Consider the following 16019-nt stretch of genomic DNA (forward strand, 5'->3'; position numbering starts at 1 on the left):
AAAACTGCAGCGCTCCGCAATCGATATCCATTGCTTTCTATTATACTAATTGCTGAAGCTTATGTTTATTATATTGAGCGTTCAGAGCACTAGGCAATCGAACCATAAAATTGAGAAAACTAGACAATTTTTTTACTTTAAGCTTAATTACATGGAAATTTTAAATTTGTACGGCATGCTTAATTATATGGAAAATTTTACTCTGTTTCGTATTTTCCTTTACGTTGGTTTACTTTACCTTGATTTAAGATAACTTTCATTCTATTTTTCACTGAAAAGTATCTAATTCAACAAAGAAATAATTGTATATGATAAATTGAAATTCACCGTATGACCAACACTTCACAATTTTATATCATAAAGGTCTGGTCCATCGGTATTGTAACAGAGCGATACTTCAACGATTGACCAAACAAACTCGTAGAAATTCAAACTTCGATTAGTGAATTTCAAAGGCTTATTTTATTACAAGTGTAATCTTAGTAAAGTCTATGGAAACGAGACTGTGGATTATGAGGCAGAGTTGATGACAATGGGTTTTGGTGAGTGGTTGATCAGAGTGGGTCACGATGGGTGGTGGGTCAACTTTTCATTGACGCACACAATCTCTGGATCGAGCCACTCTTACCACGCACCAACGAGTTCTGTCAGTTTTCGAACGCCTTAATACTCGTATAAGAAAATTTCTATTTTCAAACAGGGTATTGGTAAACTTGACAGGCGAATAGCCTGGCTAACTATAAATTAGATAGCTATGTTGGAATGAATTTGAGCGTGAATTAAAACATGTGTATTTTCACTTTAGGGCGCAACAATGGGCAAGTTAAGCAAGAAGCATGGTATTGTATTTTCTTCCCTTTTACATACATTTAGCACTGTATTCTAATGCATCTGAAGTGGACAGATCTTTATATATAGGCTAAACATAAAAGTAAAAGAAATAGCAATAATGTAAATTACACACACAAGGTTAAATTTAGTTACATTTTGCATATTATATCTTAAATTTTGTATGATACCGTCATTAAAATAGTTAAGAGTAATTTTTATTACTTTGCAGTGTACGTAGAAACCATTTTATTATATATATATATATATATATATATATATATATATATATATATATATATATATATATATATATATACAGATGGTGATCAGAAAAATGGAAACACCTGTAGTTGGCAACACGTCAGGCGCAGTGGAACAGCAGTGTCCAGTGGCTGCAGCAGACGGAGGTAGTGTAAAATGGGAGACCTCTCAGATTTTCAAAGAAGGCAAATTGTTGGTGCGCGGTTATGTGGAGTGAGAGTGACGGCAGTGGCTACTGTGTTAGGTGTGTCGCGTGGGACAGTGTCGAAGGTGATAACGGCCTACACAACACGGAAAAACCACATCGGGGAAGCGGAACAGTGGGCGGAAGAAAATCATGAGTGACAGGTCACGCCGGGTATTAAAGCGCATTGTCACGCAGAACTGTCTTGTGACTGCGGAGCAAGTGACGGAGGAACTCAATCAGCACCTCCCCCACCCTGTTTCGACAATCCCAGTCCGCGGCGAATTACATGACATGAACTTACGGGGTCGTGTTGCACGGGCCAAACCGCTCATCAGGGACCATAACGCTTTCGCACGCCGCAAATGGTGCAGTGACCATGCAACTTGGACCGTTGAGGACTGCAAACGTGTGATATAGTCGGATGAGTCATCCTTCACCCTATTCCCAACCATGGGCCGTGTTTGTGTGTGGAGAACGCCCAAAGAAGCTTATGATCTGCAGTGTCTCCGCCCAACTGTGAAACATGGCGGCGGCTCGGTGATACTGTGGGCCGCCATATCATGGTTTTCATTGGGTCACTGGTCACACTTAGCGGACGAATCACTGCCAACTATCATGTCGCAATTTTAGGAGACCACTTGCATCCTATAGTCCGGATGTTGTTCCCGGACAATGACGCCATCTTCCAGGATGATAATGCACCCATTCACACAGCTGGCGTTGTTGCAGCGTGGTTTGAGGAACATCGGGATGAAGTTCAACGCCTCCCCTGGCCCGCCCAATCCCCAGATCTCAACATAATTGAACATCTGTGGTCCGTCTTGGAAACACGACTCCGGCGACGATTTCCACCTCCATCTCCTATCACAGAACTGGCCGACGCCCTGCACGAGGAATGGTGTAAAATTCCACTTGCTATCATTCACGACCTCTGCCTTCATCCCACGTCGCATCAAGGCTGTTCTGAAGGTGAAAGGTGGCCCGACACCATATTAATCTGGTAAGTTGCAATTTCGTTGAGGTGTTTCCATTTTTCTGATCACCATCTGTATATTGTAGTGCTAAAGAAAAGTAATGGCACTGATTTACTGTAGATCATGTACAATCTTAATGTAATTAGCAATTCATATTCCCTTACCGACCCACCAATATTCGCTGTTCATTTGTTTTCCCTGGTTTTCGAAGTCGTGAGCTGATATAGGACTTACAAATAGGTGTATTTCATTTGATTTATAAATATTATAATCAGAAAGGATCGGAATATATGATTAAGTTGTTGAAAAGGGAAACTCAAATAGCAAATAAAGATAAGAGAGAATCTTAGTTACATGAAAAGTGAAACATACACCAACCTATGCTTTATCTAGCGTAGGTATTGTTCGGAACCAAAAATGTGGATTTCATATCCATGCAATTAGGTTGAGAGTGGAAGCGATGAAATTACTTGACGCATCCATTAAGATTTCGGAAAGTGCACACTCCTGCGCCGTAGGCGCAAACTCCACGAGCTAATTTTCTGCCTTCGCTCTCTACAATGACCGAAGAGTAACTAAGCTAATCCTCATCCCAACATACCTACTATTTAGTGAGAGGTTACTAATTAGTAAGATTTAAGACATTAAGTGGTGATTTATGCTGAGAAAATTTTATAGTCATATCTCGCATGCCTCCCCTCAGCTTCATCTACACACATATTGCAAACGGAATACAGTAGACTCAAGAATATCCGGGCTAATGTGGCGGAAGGGCAGGCCGGATAACAAAAAAAGCCGGATAGGCCGGAGTACAGTCTACATGAAGCATACCCCAAGAACAATTGACGTATACAGTACCGTACAGTTATAAGCAGGTATAACTGAAGCGTACTGTATTGAGGTCCGTTACATATTGACGAAACAATGAACAAGGAGCAGAACGCTACTCTTTTCCTGTCACAACTTGTATTTTGCACATGACACGTAGGAGGATCGTAGCAAACGCCTGCTTCCAATGCCTTGGCAATGTTGCCAATGCAACGCCTTGCCTTCCTCAATTACGATACAAGAAAACTAGGCTGGATAGTACGGAAGTCGAATAGTCGTGAGCCGGATACTTATGAGTCTACTGCACATGTGAACTTCCTTAATTGGCATAGTTCGTTAAGTCAGTGGTTTTAACCAGTGTATCCCGAAACTTTAGACATCACGAAGCATTTAGTTAAAATCTATTTGGAGACATTACCAGTTAACGCCTCCAGAAGCATCAACACTTAAGATTTTAGTACTACATAGTCGGTACTTTATAGAAACTTATAGGCTTACACTAATATAGTCTATATTATTAATACAAAATATGCATTTATTCCGTTAACTCCGTGCCGTGTTTCTGACAATGAATTACGGATAGGTTAGGCTAGTTCAAGTTTGGTTTGGTTTAGTTTACTTAGTATGCCTACCTTGGTTTGATGAGACTGGGCTTATCGGAAATTAACCTAAAAACAAATATATCGTGATGTCGTTGGAGTTTAGTCAAGAAGGTTGCGAACCATTACCTTAAGTAAGCAAAACTTGTAATCGGTTGTGGGAATAGGACACGGTGACGAATTAATTAGATTTCGGAACGAAAATAATCAAAATTAAAAACTGAAAGAAAAAAATCTCAAAGTCGCGAAGTAAATAAATACACAAGATTGTTGCATCTTGATGATGTAATCCCTCACATTCAGGGACGTAATGAATCTCACACTCAGGGTGGAGTGTATACCTACTAAAAAATTTTTAGCATTGCGTCACTGATTACGATTTCATTTCAACGATTTCCTACAAAACATACTTTATACTCTATTATCTCAATATTCAAAAAAAAATTTTTAATCTGCCTTTTAAAACTAAAATACGTAAATATTAAAAACTCAATTCTGTAAATATATAAGGTAAGTTGGCGAGGGAGATCGGGGTTCGCTTTCTGGTGGGAACAAATGTGATTCAGATTTCATGTTAAAACTGTAGGTCCATATTTCATATAGCCTCGCTGCTAGAACGGACGCTAAACTAAATAAATTCAGAAAATTCTTCTACTACTTTGTGGCATAAAAAAGAGAAAACTATGCTCGTAACATAACCTTAAATGAAATATAAGGGAATGATTTATACTAGCGTCATCACAGAGAAAATGCAACCTTCCCAGATGACCTAATGGGTAGCACATGTGACGTTGCACGTGATCCCTGCTTCGATCACTTTCACAATCACTCACTTTCATTAATCATCCGTCACCTTTAGTCTAAAGTGCATAATCCTGGGACATTAAGATAAAAATGATTTAACAAAATACATATAGTGTACATTATAATTACATTACATTACCAATCTTTCGCAATTAGTAAACCACAAGTCATTACACAAGCGTTGTTAGTAGTAAGTTTAGCGTCCAATTCAGGTCCGAGGCTATCTGAGACTTGGTTCTAGAGCTTTAACGTGGAATACGCATCACATGAGCTTCCACAAGATCCGAATGAACGGAGAGGGATGAGGAAGATTTCCCCTCTCCAAGTAATTTAATATTGTTCACTCTAAAGATAAACCGTATATAACTCTCAATCTTTGCCGTTACAGGGTACTAGTTTGAAGTGAGGTGATCCTGAACAAAAATTGACCTGATAGAGCATTTTCGTATTATGATTTATTACGATATTCGGCAAGGGTAAACACAGCAACAATGTGTTCGTCAGATAACTGCTACTTTTCCTGATGAAACCCCATCTCAGACAATTTACAGGTGGTTTCAGGAATTCACGTGTGGCCAGCTCAGCCTGACTGATCGGGATTGTGCAGGTCATTGTGCCAAAAAACGTTGCTGCTGTTCGTGAAATTATGAACACTGATCGGCATGTGACTTATCGCGAAATTCAGGAAATCTTAGGCATTGTTATGAGCCAAATACAAATAATATTGCACTATTATTTACGTGTGAAAAAACTTTGCACTCGTTGGATTCCACACAATTTAAGTCGCGCACAAAAGACGCCCGTGTGAAGTGGTGCAAAGTTATAACGAAACGGTTCAAGTCTGGATCATCTCGGTGTTTAACATTGGAGCAGGTGATGAAATTTGGATTTATACGTAAGAACCGGAAACAAAGCTGTGTGGGTGTTCCGCGAGAACCTAAACCAATCAAACTTGTTCAAGCACACTGTGCCTCCAAACAAACGATTGCATAAATTTCTGATAAATCAGGGCATATCGCAACTGTCCCACTGGAGAATCGCAGAACAGTCAATGCAGAATGGTACACAACCATATGCCTATCAGAAGTACTGAATGTGAGCAAACAGTTCAACCGTATCATTCTGCATCACAACTATACCAGCTCGCACACAGCAGCTACCACAAGTGATTTTCTGGACCAGGAAAGCGAAGTCATGACATCCGGCTTATTTCCCTGATTTAGTTCCCAGTGATTTCTTTTTGTTCCCAACAATAAAGAACATGTTGCGTGAGAAGCGCTTTTGCACCTCCAGAAGAAGCCATCGAGGCATACAAACTGCAGGTTTCACAGATACCAACCTCGGAGTGGCATACCTGTTTCAAGATTTGGTTTTATTGCATAAAAATGCACTGCTACTCAGGGGGAATACTTTCATTAAAAAAAAAAAAATTGCACTTTTATGTTCTTGTGTTCTATCATTTTCCCGAAACTTTCAGTGCAACCCTCGTATTGCATCACAGATATAAATAGCTTTGATTGTATATCTAGAAAAGTCACTCTCGTAAGAAGCTTCATTTGAACCCTTCGAGTTACTGCACCTCCCACCTGGATACAGCAGGGTAAACGTACAGTCTCAAGCAGGCCCGAAACCAGCCAAATATGTTTGGAGGGACCATGAATATATGGGGGGGGGGGGGGGTAAGTCATCAAAACTTACCTTACAAATATCTAAATTGTGTTTTCCGTATTGAGGTCTGGAGGGGCCACGAAAAGTTTAGGGGGCCAGTTGCCCGCTAGCCCCCCTCTAGTTGCGGGCCTGGTCTAAAAACAAAACACTAGAATGTGCGCAACTGGGGATCAAAACACATTAAACGGAATAGGAGAAATAATTCAAGTGAATCAACGCTTAGCATAGCGAGTTTTTGCATATTAGTTGCTTTGTTAATACCTAATTCCTTCTAGAAATTGTGAAACAAAACTATGAAGAAAAAATAACCGAATGAATCTCAAGGAACCGGAATAATTTTCGACTGATTAAACTAGTTATAAATTCTATAACTTACTGTTCCGTTGAAGTTCTCAACTCCAGCAAGTAGCCCTACACAAAAGCCAAACTAGGGAATTAAAAATTAGTTTTCTTTTTTCATGTCGCACAGCTACGACTTTAGGCCAAAAGAGACTGATGATTGATAGAAGTAAACGCGTTTGTGGAAGTAACTTAATTTGTTTCCACCCTCCCACCGAGAATTGAACGAGGGGCCACGTTCCCCAAGGCCACACGGAAATCACTAGACCAGCGGGGAAGACTACTAAAAATACAATGTAACAATATATTTAATGTAAAGTAGAAATCAAATTAGTGTAAAGAATTGAGAAGGAATATTATTCTAAATGCCAACAGGGTATATAATTAGTATGCTATTTAACGCAGTTCATCTGAAATGGTGAGCTGTACACACCAATATCACGGAACGATTTTTATGACAGTGCCCTTAAACTATACCAACTAGAGAATTAGACCCAATTATCTTCGTGACATTAGGGAATGCAGGCAGGCGCATTAGCCCAGGTTGGGCATAGCTATAAAGAAAACACATGGAAACAAAGTAAAACATCTTTCAGTTTTACGTCCCGCTTGTAACCAGAGTGTTCTAGAAGGTAAAAACTGGGGGGATGCCCCGGGCTAGATCCGCCACTGCTTGTAACGTAATAAAATGTAATAATACAAGTAGTTGATTGATCAGATCTGGTTATACCGTGAACCACCACTCGTAAAACAACGAAAATACAGTTACCAACTGCAACTATGTGGTCTTCACGTTGCTGTTAGTAACCACATTATATCTTTACTATTACTTATCGATAATAACTGAATGTAACATGCTCTGTCTCATAACATCTATAGCATCTGTCCAAGTTAAAATTCAGTTGTTTTAAGTTTTTACCAGCCACAGAATATGAACCCAGTCCAATCCTACAAATGAAATCTTTAAGTTTTACGTCCCACGGTTATGCCGGTTAGGCTAAAGGAGACGGTGATAATGAGAGATGAGTGAAATGGTGGAATGAAGAAAGTGGGAGGAAACGGGAGAACCCCGAGAAAATCCACGAGCACGGTGTTTGTCCACCACAAGGTTCACTTGGCGGGGGGTGGGATCGAACCCGGGACCCCAAGCACCAGAGGTGAACGCTCTACCACTGAGCCACCGCGCCCCCTCCAATCCTACGAGTCTCACTGTGAAAGGTGAAATTAAAACTGCCTGGCATTCGAACCCACGTCAGGCATTTGTTTTAATGTCCGTTGCAGACTCTCGTGGCGGCTTGCGTGCATACCCATGGCTTTCAACTATGGTTTAATAATCAAATCAAGTGCGAAGACAAATACAAATCGCAAACACGCCAACTCTCCATATCAAGTTAACGCAGATGGGAAGGGAGGAATGTATACCTAAATTCCAAATTTCTGTATCCAAAATGATGAAAACATGTTTTAATTTTGAAAATTACGTTTTCTAGACCAAATATGAACTAACCAGAGATTTCAAGGAACCAGTTCGTCATAAGCTAGAACCATCGCACATCACTAACTATTCAAAATTATATTACTAATTTCTAGTATTTCAAACTACTAAGGCAAGGGAATGAGTTAATTTTTGTGGAAGCTAATTTGAGCTCACTTTACTTTCATATATACATACCAATAAGCTAAAAGTTTCAAGAAGGCCTGAAGATGGTCGAAAAGGGTTCTCAAGCCCTCCCCCCTGGCCTACATCTTAGCTACGGACATGACCGTGTTATACTACTCTATGTGAAGATACGTTCCTCTAACATAGGACATTTTTTTCGATTACTTACGTAAAGAAAAAATATTTTATGCAACCTATATACACCTTTGAGTAATTTCAAAATGCTCCAAGATTTCAAATAACTTAATCCAAGAAGTTATGAAATGAGAGCTCGGACCACGGTGACTCAGTGGTAGAGTGGTCACTTCTGACGTCAGGGATTCCTCCCTGTTCAATCCTTGTTCCAAGGTTAAGTTCCATAAACTCCGTCGGTCCAGACCTACTATGTAAGTGAACGGGCAAAAATGCACTTTAAACAGAACATACATTGGAACCAATACTAAACAAAGCCCTGCGGGGTGTGTAACCCCGTTCGCTTGCTGTCACTCGCTTAGTTATATTTTGCTTAGTAACACTGGAGATCTTATATTTGCAGGATTGGGGTAGAAACTAAAAGATACCCAAAATCACTTGTTCTGCTCAAAGTGCACTCTTACCAGTGAACGAAAATTAAGCAAACCTAACCAAAATATATTTATACGTAATTATGCCAGTTTTTTTTTTTCTTTTTTTTTTCCATTTTTAATAGAACCACTGAATCGTAATAAAATAATCACCCTGGCTACTACTAACTAATCTTGACTCGCTATCGCTCACTTGGCATTACTATGTGAATTCGAATATTGAGCTTTGATAAAGAAAGTAACCATCCTGGGTACCAACTCTCGTTACTTATATGTGCGGACCAGCATTCTAGAACCTTCCCCGTAATTACTGTCAAAGTTGAAAAGCTGTTGGGGCTTAACGGAATAAATACACTATTCCCAAGTGCTTTGTGATGAACAAACACCATGCCCCTTTTTTCCTCAGAGTTCTCTCGTTTCCTCCCACTTTCGTTATTCCATCATAATCATTCATTTCATAATCAGTCTCCCTCAGCCCCAGTGCATAATCGTGGGACATTAAACGGATATAGTATACATGAAGCTGCATCAGTTCCCGAAGGAGCAGGACGCTCATACTTTTAGGGATTATTCATTATGTACGAACTCACAAAGGGGGTAACAAAGCGACTTTTATTTACTTATCGACTGATACGAAAATAAAAATGAACGTACCTGTACTTTATATCTGCATGTGTAGTGCCCTTATACTTTATCTATGACTATGTGTGTGGGGGGGAGGGGGGCGTTTAACGCATATCGTATGTCTTGCGCACATGGACACTTCTCACTATTGCACTACGAAGAAAATTTATGATATTTCATGTAGAAGTGGTAATAGAACACAGAAGAAACGCAGATAAGGGGGTTCTCATGTATACTATTACCCATTAAACTTTTTTTTTTTAATGAAAGATTAACATAGTCTACACAAACTGCTACTTCTACAAACATACCTTCATACATTTACGTAAATAAAAAAACAAACGAGCTTACGGAATCTCGCAGCACTGAGGTGAAAGTAAAACAAAACTAATTGAAATGTAAAATAGTAGATCTTCTAGTGCAGGAAAACCAACTTACTTGAAATCCTAGGTGAGTGACCACGATCAAAAACGCTTCCACTCTCCTTCTTATACTAATTTTGCACATCAAATGTCAAGCCAAGACGAAGCTAAGTCACTTCTATGCTACTGAATTCTGGGTAATACAAACATAATGACAACCCGCCCGCTAATGCTACCAATGAAAAAGATCCACCAGTTAGTAACCCCTACGGGCAATTTTACTATTGGGCAATGGAAATAAAAAAAATGCTTTTTACGTCAAGCAACTGATAGCAGACACTGATATATTATTTGTTTTTTCTGTTGTTTTTTTTTAAACCTTTCAATACCCACGTATTTTTTCTGTAGTGGGACTGGGTTGTCAGTACACAAGATATACATGGAAAGATACAACACCGAGACTACATTAGACGTAGATCCGTAGCTTTAATTCAAACCACATTAGAGAGCACGGTGGCTTAGTGGTAGATCGCTTGTCTCTGTGGCGTGAGGTCCCTTGTTCGATCCTCGACCAAGTAAGTTTGTGGTGGGCAACATCGTGTGCGTGGGTTTTCTCGGGGTACTCCTTTTCCTCCAACATTCTCATTCCATCAATTCTTCCCATCCATCATTCACTTGCTTTGTTCATCGTCTCCCTTACCTTAGCGGACATAAGTACGGGACGTTAAACTGAAAGATTTCATTTCAATTCATTTCATTTCATTTTTCAAACCACAGTACCTACCATCGAGAATCAAACCTGGTCCTCTGCATAGGCAGCGAAGTTCTAACTACTTGGCCACGAGGAATCCCATCGATGTATGTTTGGTTTGGTCAACAACATATTTTCCTCTTTTACTTCTTTCTTTAGTGGTTGAATAATAATAATAATAATAATAATAATAATAATAATAATAATAATAATAATAATAATAATAATGAGTTCCTTCGTGGTTAAGCGGTTAGCGTACGCGCCTTTGGCGTGAGAAACCCGGATTCGATTCCTGCCGGGAGCTCATGTGGTTCGGATTCCACGATAATCAGTAGGTCCCGTCTCATATAGTCTCGCTGCTAAAAGGGACGTTAAACTCAAAATCAACTCAACTCAATAATAGTAATAACATACATCCAGAAATGCTTTAACGGTGGCTGCAAATCGGATGATTAATATGTATGCTTCATGTGCATAAAACAAAACCTAATAGATGACTAGTTAGCTTCCATGGGCACGTTGTACGTTACAGAAGGATCAATATTATAAACGTAATTTGGAAGATGGTATAAATATAAAGAAGAAGGCAACAATGTAAGCCTGGTATCTTATGCGTTCATCACAGGGATGATACTGCATTGTAATATACATGGAATATAGGAATAGTCTATAGTTGTTTTGAGACATCGGAGAACACCAGTATGTGACGTAAAATAAAGTGATAAACAATTCCGCTTTTTTCGCCTGTGATCAGTACTCCAACTAAGATTTTTTTAAAGAAAAAAAGATACATTGGTACGATGGCGTCAACTGCCGTGTCCCCGTACGAATCCTTCCATTTAACACAATGCTTCTTAACGAGTGCCGGGTACTAAGAGTTGTTCGAGACAGTTGTTCCAAAGCTAACGGTGGCGGCGACTGTTTTAGAGGAAGCAACTACAGTTGCCCCGTACAAAAGCTCCAATTTAAGCAATACTTCACAAGCAGTGACATAGCTCGGTGGTTGCGTGTTAAAAGGACATTAGAAGAACTAAAACGCTAAAATGACGTAATCGAATTTTCCGAAGAAATAAAATAAATTTCGATGATTTTTTCCAAACCAAACTTTGACTTTCCGCTGAATAAAATGAAATCTTTAAGTTTAACGCCCCACGGATATGCCGGTTAGGCTAAAGGAGACGGTAATAATGAGAAATGAGTGAAATGGTGAAATGAAGAAAGTGGGAGGAAACGGGAGAACAACGAGAAAACCCAAGAGCACGGTGTTTGTCCACCACAAAGTCCACACGGCGCGAGCTGAGATCGAACCAGGGTCCCCAAGCACCGGAGGTGAACACTCTACCACTGATCCCTCCTCCCCGCTGAATAAAGTCGAAGTCACTACTCCAAAAATGAAATTAAATGAAATCTCTAAGTTTTACATCCCACGGTTATGCTGGCTAGGCTAAAGGAGACAGTGATGATGAGAGATGAGTGAAATGGTGGAATGAAGAAAGTGGGAGGAAACGGGAGAACCCCGAGAAAAAACATGAACACATTTGTCCACCACAAAGCTCACTTGGCGCGAGTTGGGATCGAACCAAAGACCCCCATGCACCAGAGGTAAACGCCCTACCACTAACCCATCATGGCCTCTATTAATAAAATTGCAAACCTTTATTCATGTTATAAGTGTACAGCATACAGTACATATATACATTGTATTATTTATACCTTTTATAAACCATGAGTTGTGAATAATGCCACGGACCTTCTAACGTCGTAAATATATTTCACGTGAATTACTTTTCTATATTGAAAATATTTATGACGAAAACCTATCAACATAATATTTTCAGATTTGAAACGTCCAAAACTGGAATGTTACGCGCTTAAAAGTAGGTCAGATAAGCTAGCAAATTTGCATGCATAGTAAAACTAAGTAAAGTTGACTGATAATAATTTCCGCCCCATCACATTTGGTGCTTTAACTCTCTGTGCTACTCGCCTGTTTTCACAAATTGATTCCCTCTCTTCACAGTGTTTCACGAAACAAATCTTGGACTCGGTAGAATTCTCACCTCTGACGCGTTGGGTCCATGGGTCGATTCCAGCTACTGTCAAGTGAGCTTATGGTGGGCAAACACTGTGTGCGTGATTACTCTTTAAGATTCTCCCGTTCCATCCCACTTTCTTTTTGCAACCAATATCACCTATCTCATCATCACCTTGGTGGATAATCGCAGGACGTTAAAAAAAAGCTTTTGTGAAAATATTCTAGCAAAAATGGCTAACAGTCTTTTAGACTACACGAAGTCGCTATTCGCGCTGAAAGCGGTTTCTAAGCAAACATGTTATGAAGTTATGAGATTTACTGTGTTATGTTATAGTAAATCTCCTCCGAGGAAGGGACCGTCTAAAAAGAAATAAATAAACACAACATTTACTTTGTGCACCTTGAAATGTAGAAAAAGTTTATACGCGCCAATGTTCAAAGAATTCTCAAAATTCAGATTCGCCCATTCCTTTCTTCTTAACTAACGGGTTACAATAGGAAGATTTGCAACCAGAAGTCACGTTAACATTTATTAAGCTTAAAGCGAGTTATACTAAAGTAATCGGTAATTAAAGTAATATTTAAGTAATGTTATACTTAACTATTGTACTTACTCAGGCTCTTGTTTCCTTCCTTTGTTCTTTTTACCTGTAAACAAATCTCGTTCAGTAAATGACTCTTCTTCTTCTTCTTGTTCTTCTTCACCAATTTAATGCCCGAGGCAACAAATATCGTTGGATAGTTAGTAAATATATGAAGCGTATAATAAATTAATAAGATCGTGTTACGTAGTAAAGTATTAAAAGTATAAGGTAGAAGATATAAAATGAGGGGTGTTACAACCTCCACACCGTGACACGATATGCATAAACCGACTCGCAAGAAAACGACAGTTGTTCTTTGTTCAATGACGTCACTCATGATGAAAGAAAGAACTGTCCATGGGTGGTCAGAATCTCACATACAGATGGATGTATGAAATATATAGCTGACGTATATAATATACGTATACATATGTAATATACGGAAGTTTGTTCGATGTCAGACATCCTGCAGCGACATGATGTAATATCTAAGTGAGAAAAAGGCAGTAGTTATGTAGTATATGGATAACGTATGCTCCATACAGATTTCCGTACTAAACGTAAGGATTCCATATATTTGTACAACATACCGCTGTCCGGATAACGGATTTTTCTCAGTGTGTACTGTATTAATGTCTTAGAGAACAATTGTTATTTTTTTCAACAATCCCTAAATTTAATAGGAAATTCTATGTACCCCTTCAAAGTTCAAAGGTCCCTGTACTCATACATATAACCGTATTTTGCAATAAAGATAATCACGAAGGATATATTGGGTCAATTACTGACTACATGATAATACGTATTACTTTCATATAATTTTGGCAATTCTTACTCATAGAAGGGAACGAGCAGGACTACTCAAATCAACAGAAGTATATATTCGTGTTCTAAAGAACATTGATGAATATTTACTTTTTGACAATTCTGAAATGTAAGGGATTGTCCTATATACCCCTTTCAAAATTTGAAAGAAAGGATCAATATACCCATTTCCTATGAAAGACAATTAATTTCTGTACTTATCCATACAATTGTCCAATACAATAATGCTTCATCAAAGGGAATATAATGGGTAAAAAAACTCGACATTTTAAATATTTGGCAATTTGTTACCCACAGAAGGATTAAACAGTACCACCTAAATTAACAGAATTTTGTAGGTTTGGAAAAGAAATGTCAAATAATTAAAGATTCCATTTCATTTCAAAGAAAATATAAAGAATAATTTTCTATATAAATCTATGGGTTAAAACAATAATTTAAGGAATAATCCATAATATGGATCAAAAGTTTTCGATCTTGTCCAAGAATTTTAGAAATGATCCACCACAAAAATACATCAAAAGATTGCGATCTTGGTCAATAATTAGGTTTTGGATCAGGGACCACAAAGTTTTTGCACGGACCCTAAATCGAGTTTTCGTATTTTTTACGAAATATGTACACAATAGAGGTAAGTGATAGTTTGGGTTTGGCTACACTATTATGTAATTCTCCAGGTGTAAAGCCTACAAGAAAATTTTTGACTGAAATGTATTGAATCTTTTGATCCAAAAAGTAAGATGCAGTTACTAGATCTATTAACTACACTACAATATTAACTGTAACATAGAGAGTTACTATATGCTTCGCTTCTCACGCATGCAAATCTTACGTCCATTACTTAGCCCTGATTTAAATGTAAGTAAAGAAAAGACACGTAAAATTTGTCTTAACAAAAGAAACGATAAGTATAAATTATTTGGCACATAATACCTTCTTAGGTATTCTCGTTTCATATTCCTTTAGAGATTATAGCTCCTTAGTATATACATAAATGGAGAATATAATCAATATATATATATATATATATATATATATATATATATATATATATATATATATATATATATATTAAAGTCCTTTGATACATGTAGACCATACGAAGACTTTACAATACCATTTTATCTTTCTTTTCGGTACTAAACACATTATTTAAAGGTTTAACAGTGAGATAAAAGAACTAGGGCTCCACACACATTCACACACACACACACACACACACACAAAGTTTCGTGCAGTTAACACAGACGTCAAAGGGTAATATTTTTTCGTTTGACACAGAAGGTCAGGCTCGCAAACAGATGTGTTGCACATAAAAAACTCAACCAACTGTACGCTGTCTCACAGATACATAAATTCCCCTCAATTGTCTCGCTTCTTTCTCTCTCTCGTTGTGTGTCTTTTATGTTTTCCCATCTCACACATGAAAAAGAGAACAATGTTGTTCAAAGACACTTAAAAAAATGCTTTATCTTAGAAATTCTAGTTTACATGCTCTGCATTGTTTCTAAATTGAAGAAAATAATTAGTTTTAAGAGTCGGACAAACTTTTCTGTTTTCATTAACCAAAATACCTAGGTGAACTGAATATTGTATCATTATTACCCTTCATATCTTTACAACCAATGAAAACAAAAGTTATGAAAAACACAAAAGAGATTAATGGTCCTATAGTTTCTTCTTATCTTTCTCTTTTATAAACTGTTGTCAAACTATAGTACGAGTCAGCTGAATTGGCTCTTGGCTTTAACCAATGGGCATACGACGCGCTGTTGCCAAATTTCCGGTGAAAAATTACACTATCTGTCACAAATGTGTTCAATGTGCGAACATTAATATTTGCTAGTGAGATAATCTTCTCAGTAGCAACATGCAGCAGGTCCATATCCACGGGGAGCTAGGGTTGGCCAGGCCCCCTCTAAATTTTCACTGCCCCCTAAAATTTTCACAGTAGGCTTGCAAATGAACTATCATATGGTGATGAACTAACGGTTGGGTCGCTCCCCCTAACTTCTACTGGGCTCCCCTACATTTTTGGGCTCGCTACCGGACTGACATGCAGCAGATTTTCCCAATCCGATTTCAATACCACAGCGCTCTCAATATCATTAAAAAGCAGACTGA

At 38.4% G+C, this 16019-nt stretch overlaps 1 protein-coding gene across 7 annotated transcripts in view; it reads right to left on the bottom strand.

The window, feature by feature from the left end:
- The window catches only part of LOC145668838 (uncharacterized), a 35025-nt gene extending 21603 nt beyond the window's left edge, over positions 1-13422 (bottom strand). For 2 of the 7 annotated variants that reach the window (XM_081737028.1, XM_081737024.1), the window contains exon 1: positions 13101-13422. In XM_081737028.1, the coding sequence (XP_081593154.1) occupies positions 13101-13407 (307 nt within the window). In that variant the 5' untranslated portion in view covers positions 13408-13422. Of the gene's footprint in view, positions 1-9649; positions 9675-9776; positions 9929-13100 lie in introns of those variants that run through there. The other 5 variants (XM_081737026.1, XM_081737025.1, XM_081737030.1 and 2 more) reach the window with 5 other exon arrangements.
- Between the last annotated feature and the right edge of the window lie 2597 nt (positions 13423-16019).

This window comes from Thermobia domestica, chromosome 13 (genome assembly GCF_964235325.1).
Source record: "Thermobia domestica chromosome 13, izTheDome1.hap1.1, whole genome shotgun sequence".
Lineage (NCBI taxonomy): Eukaryota > Metazoa > Arthropoda > Insecta > Zygentoma > Lepismatidae > Thermobia > Thermobia domestica.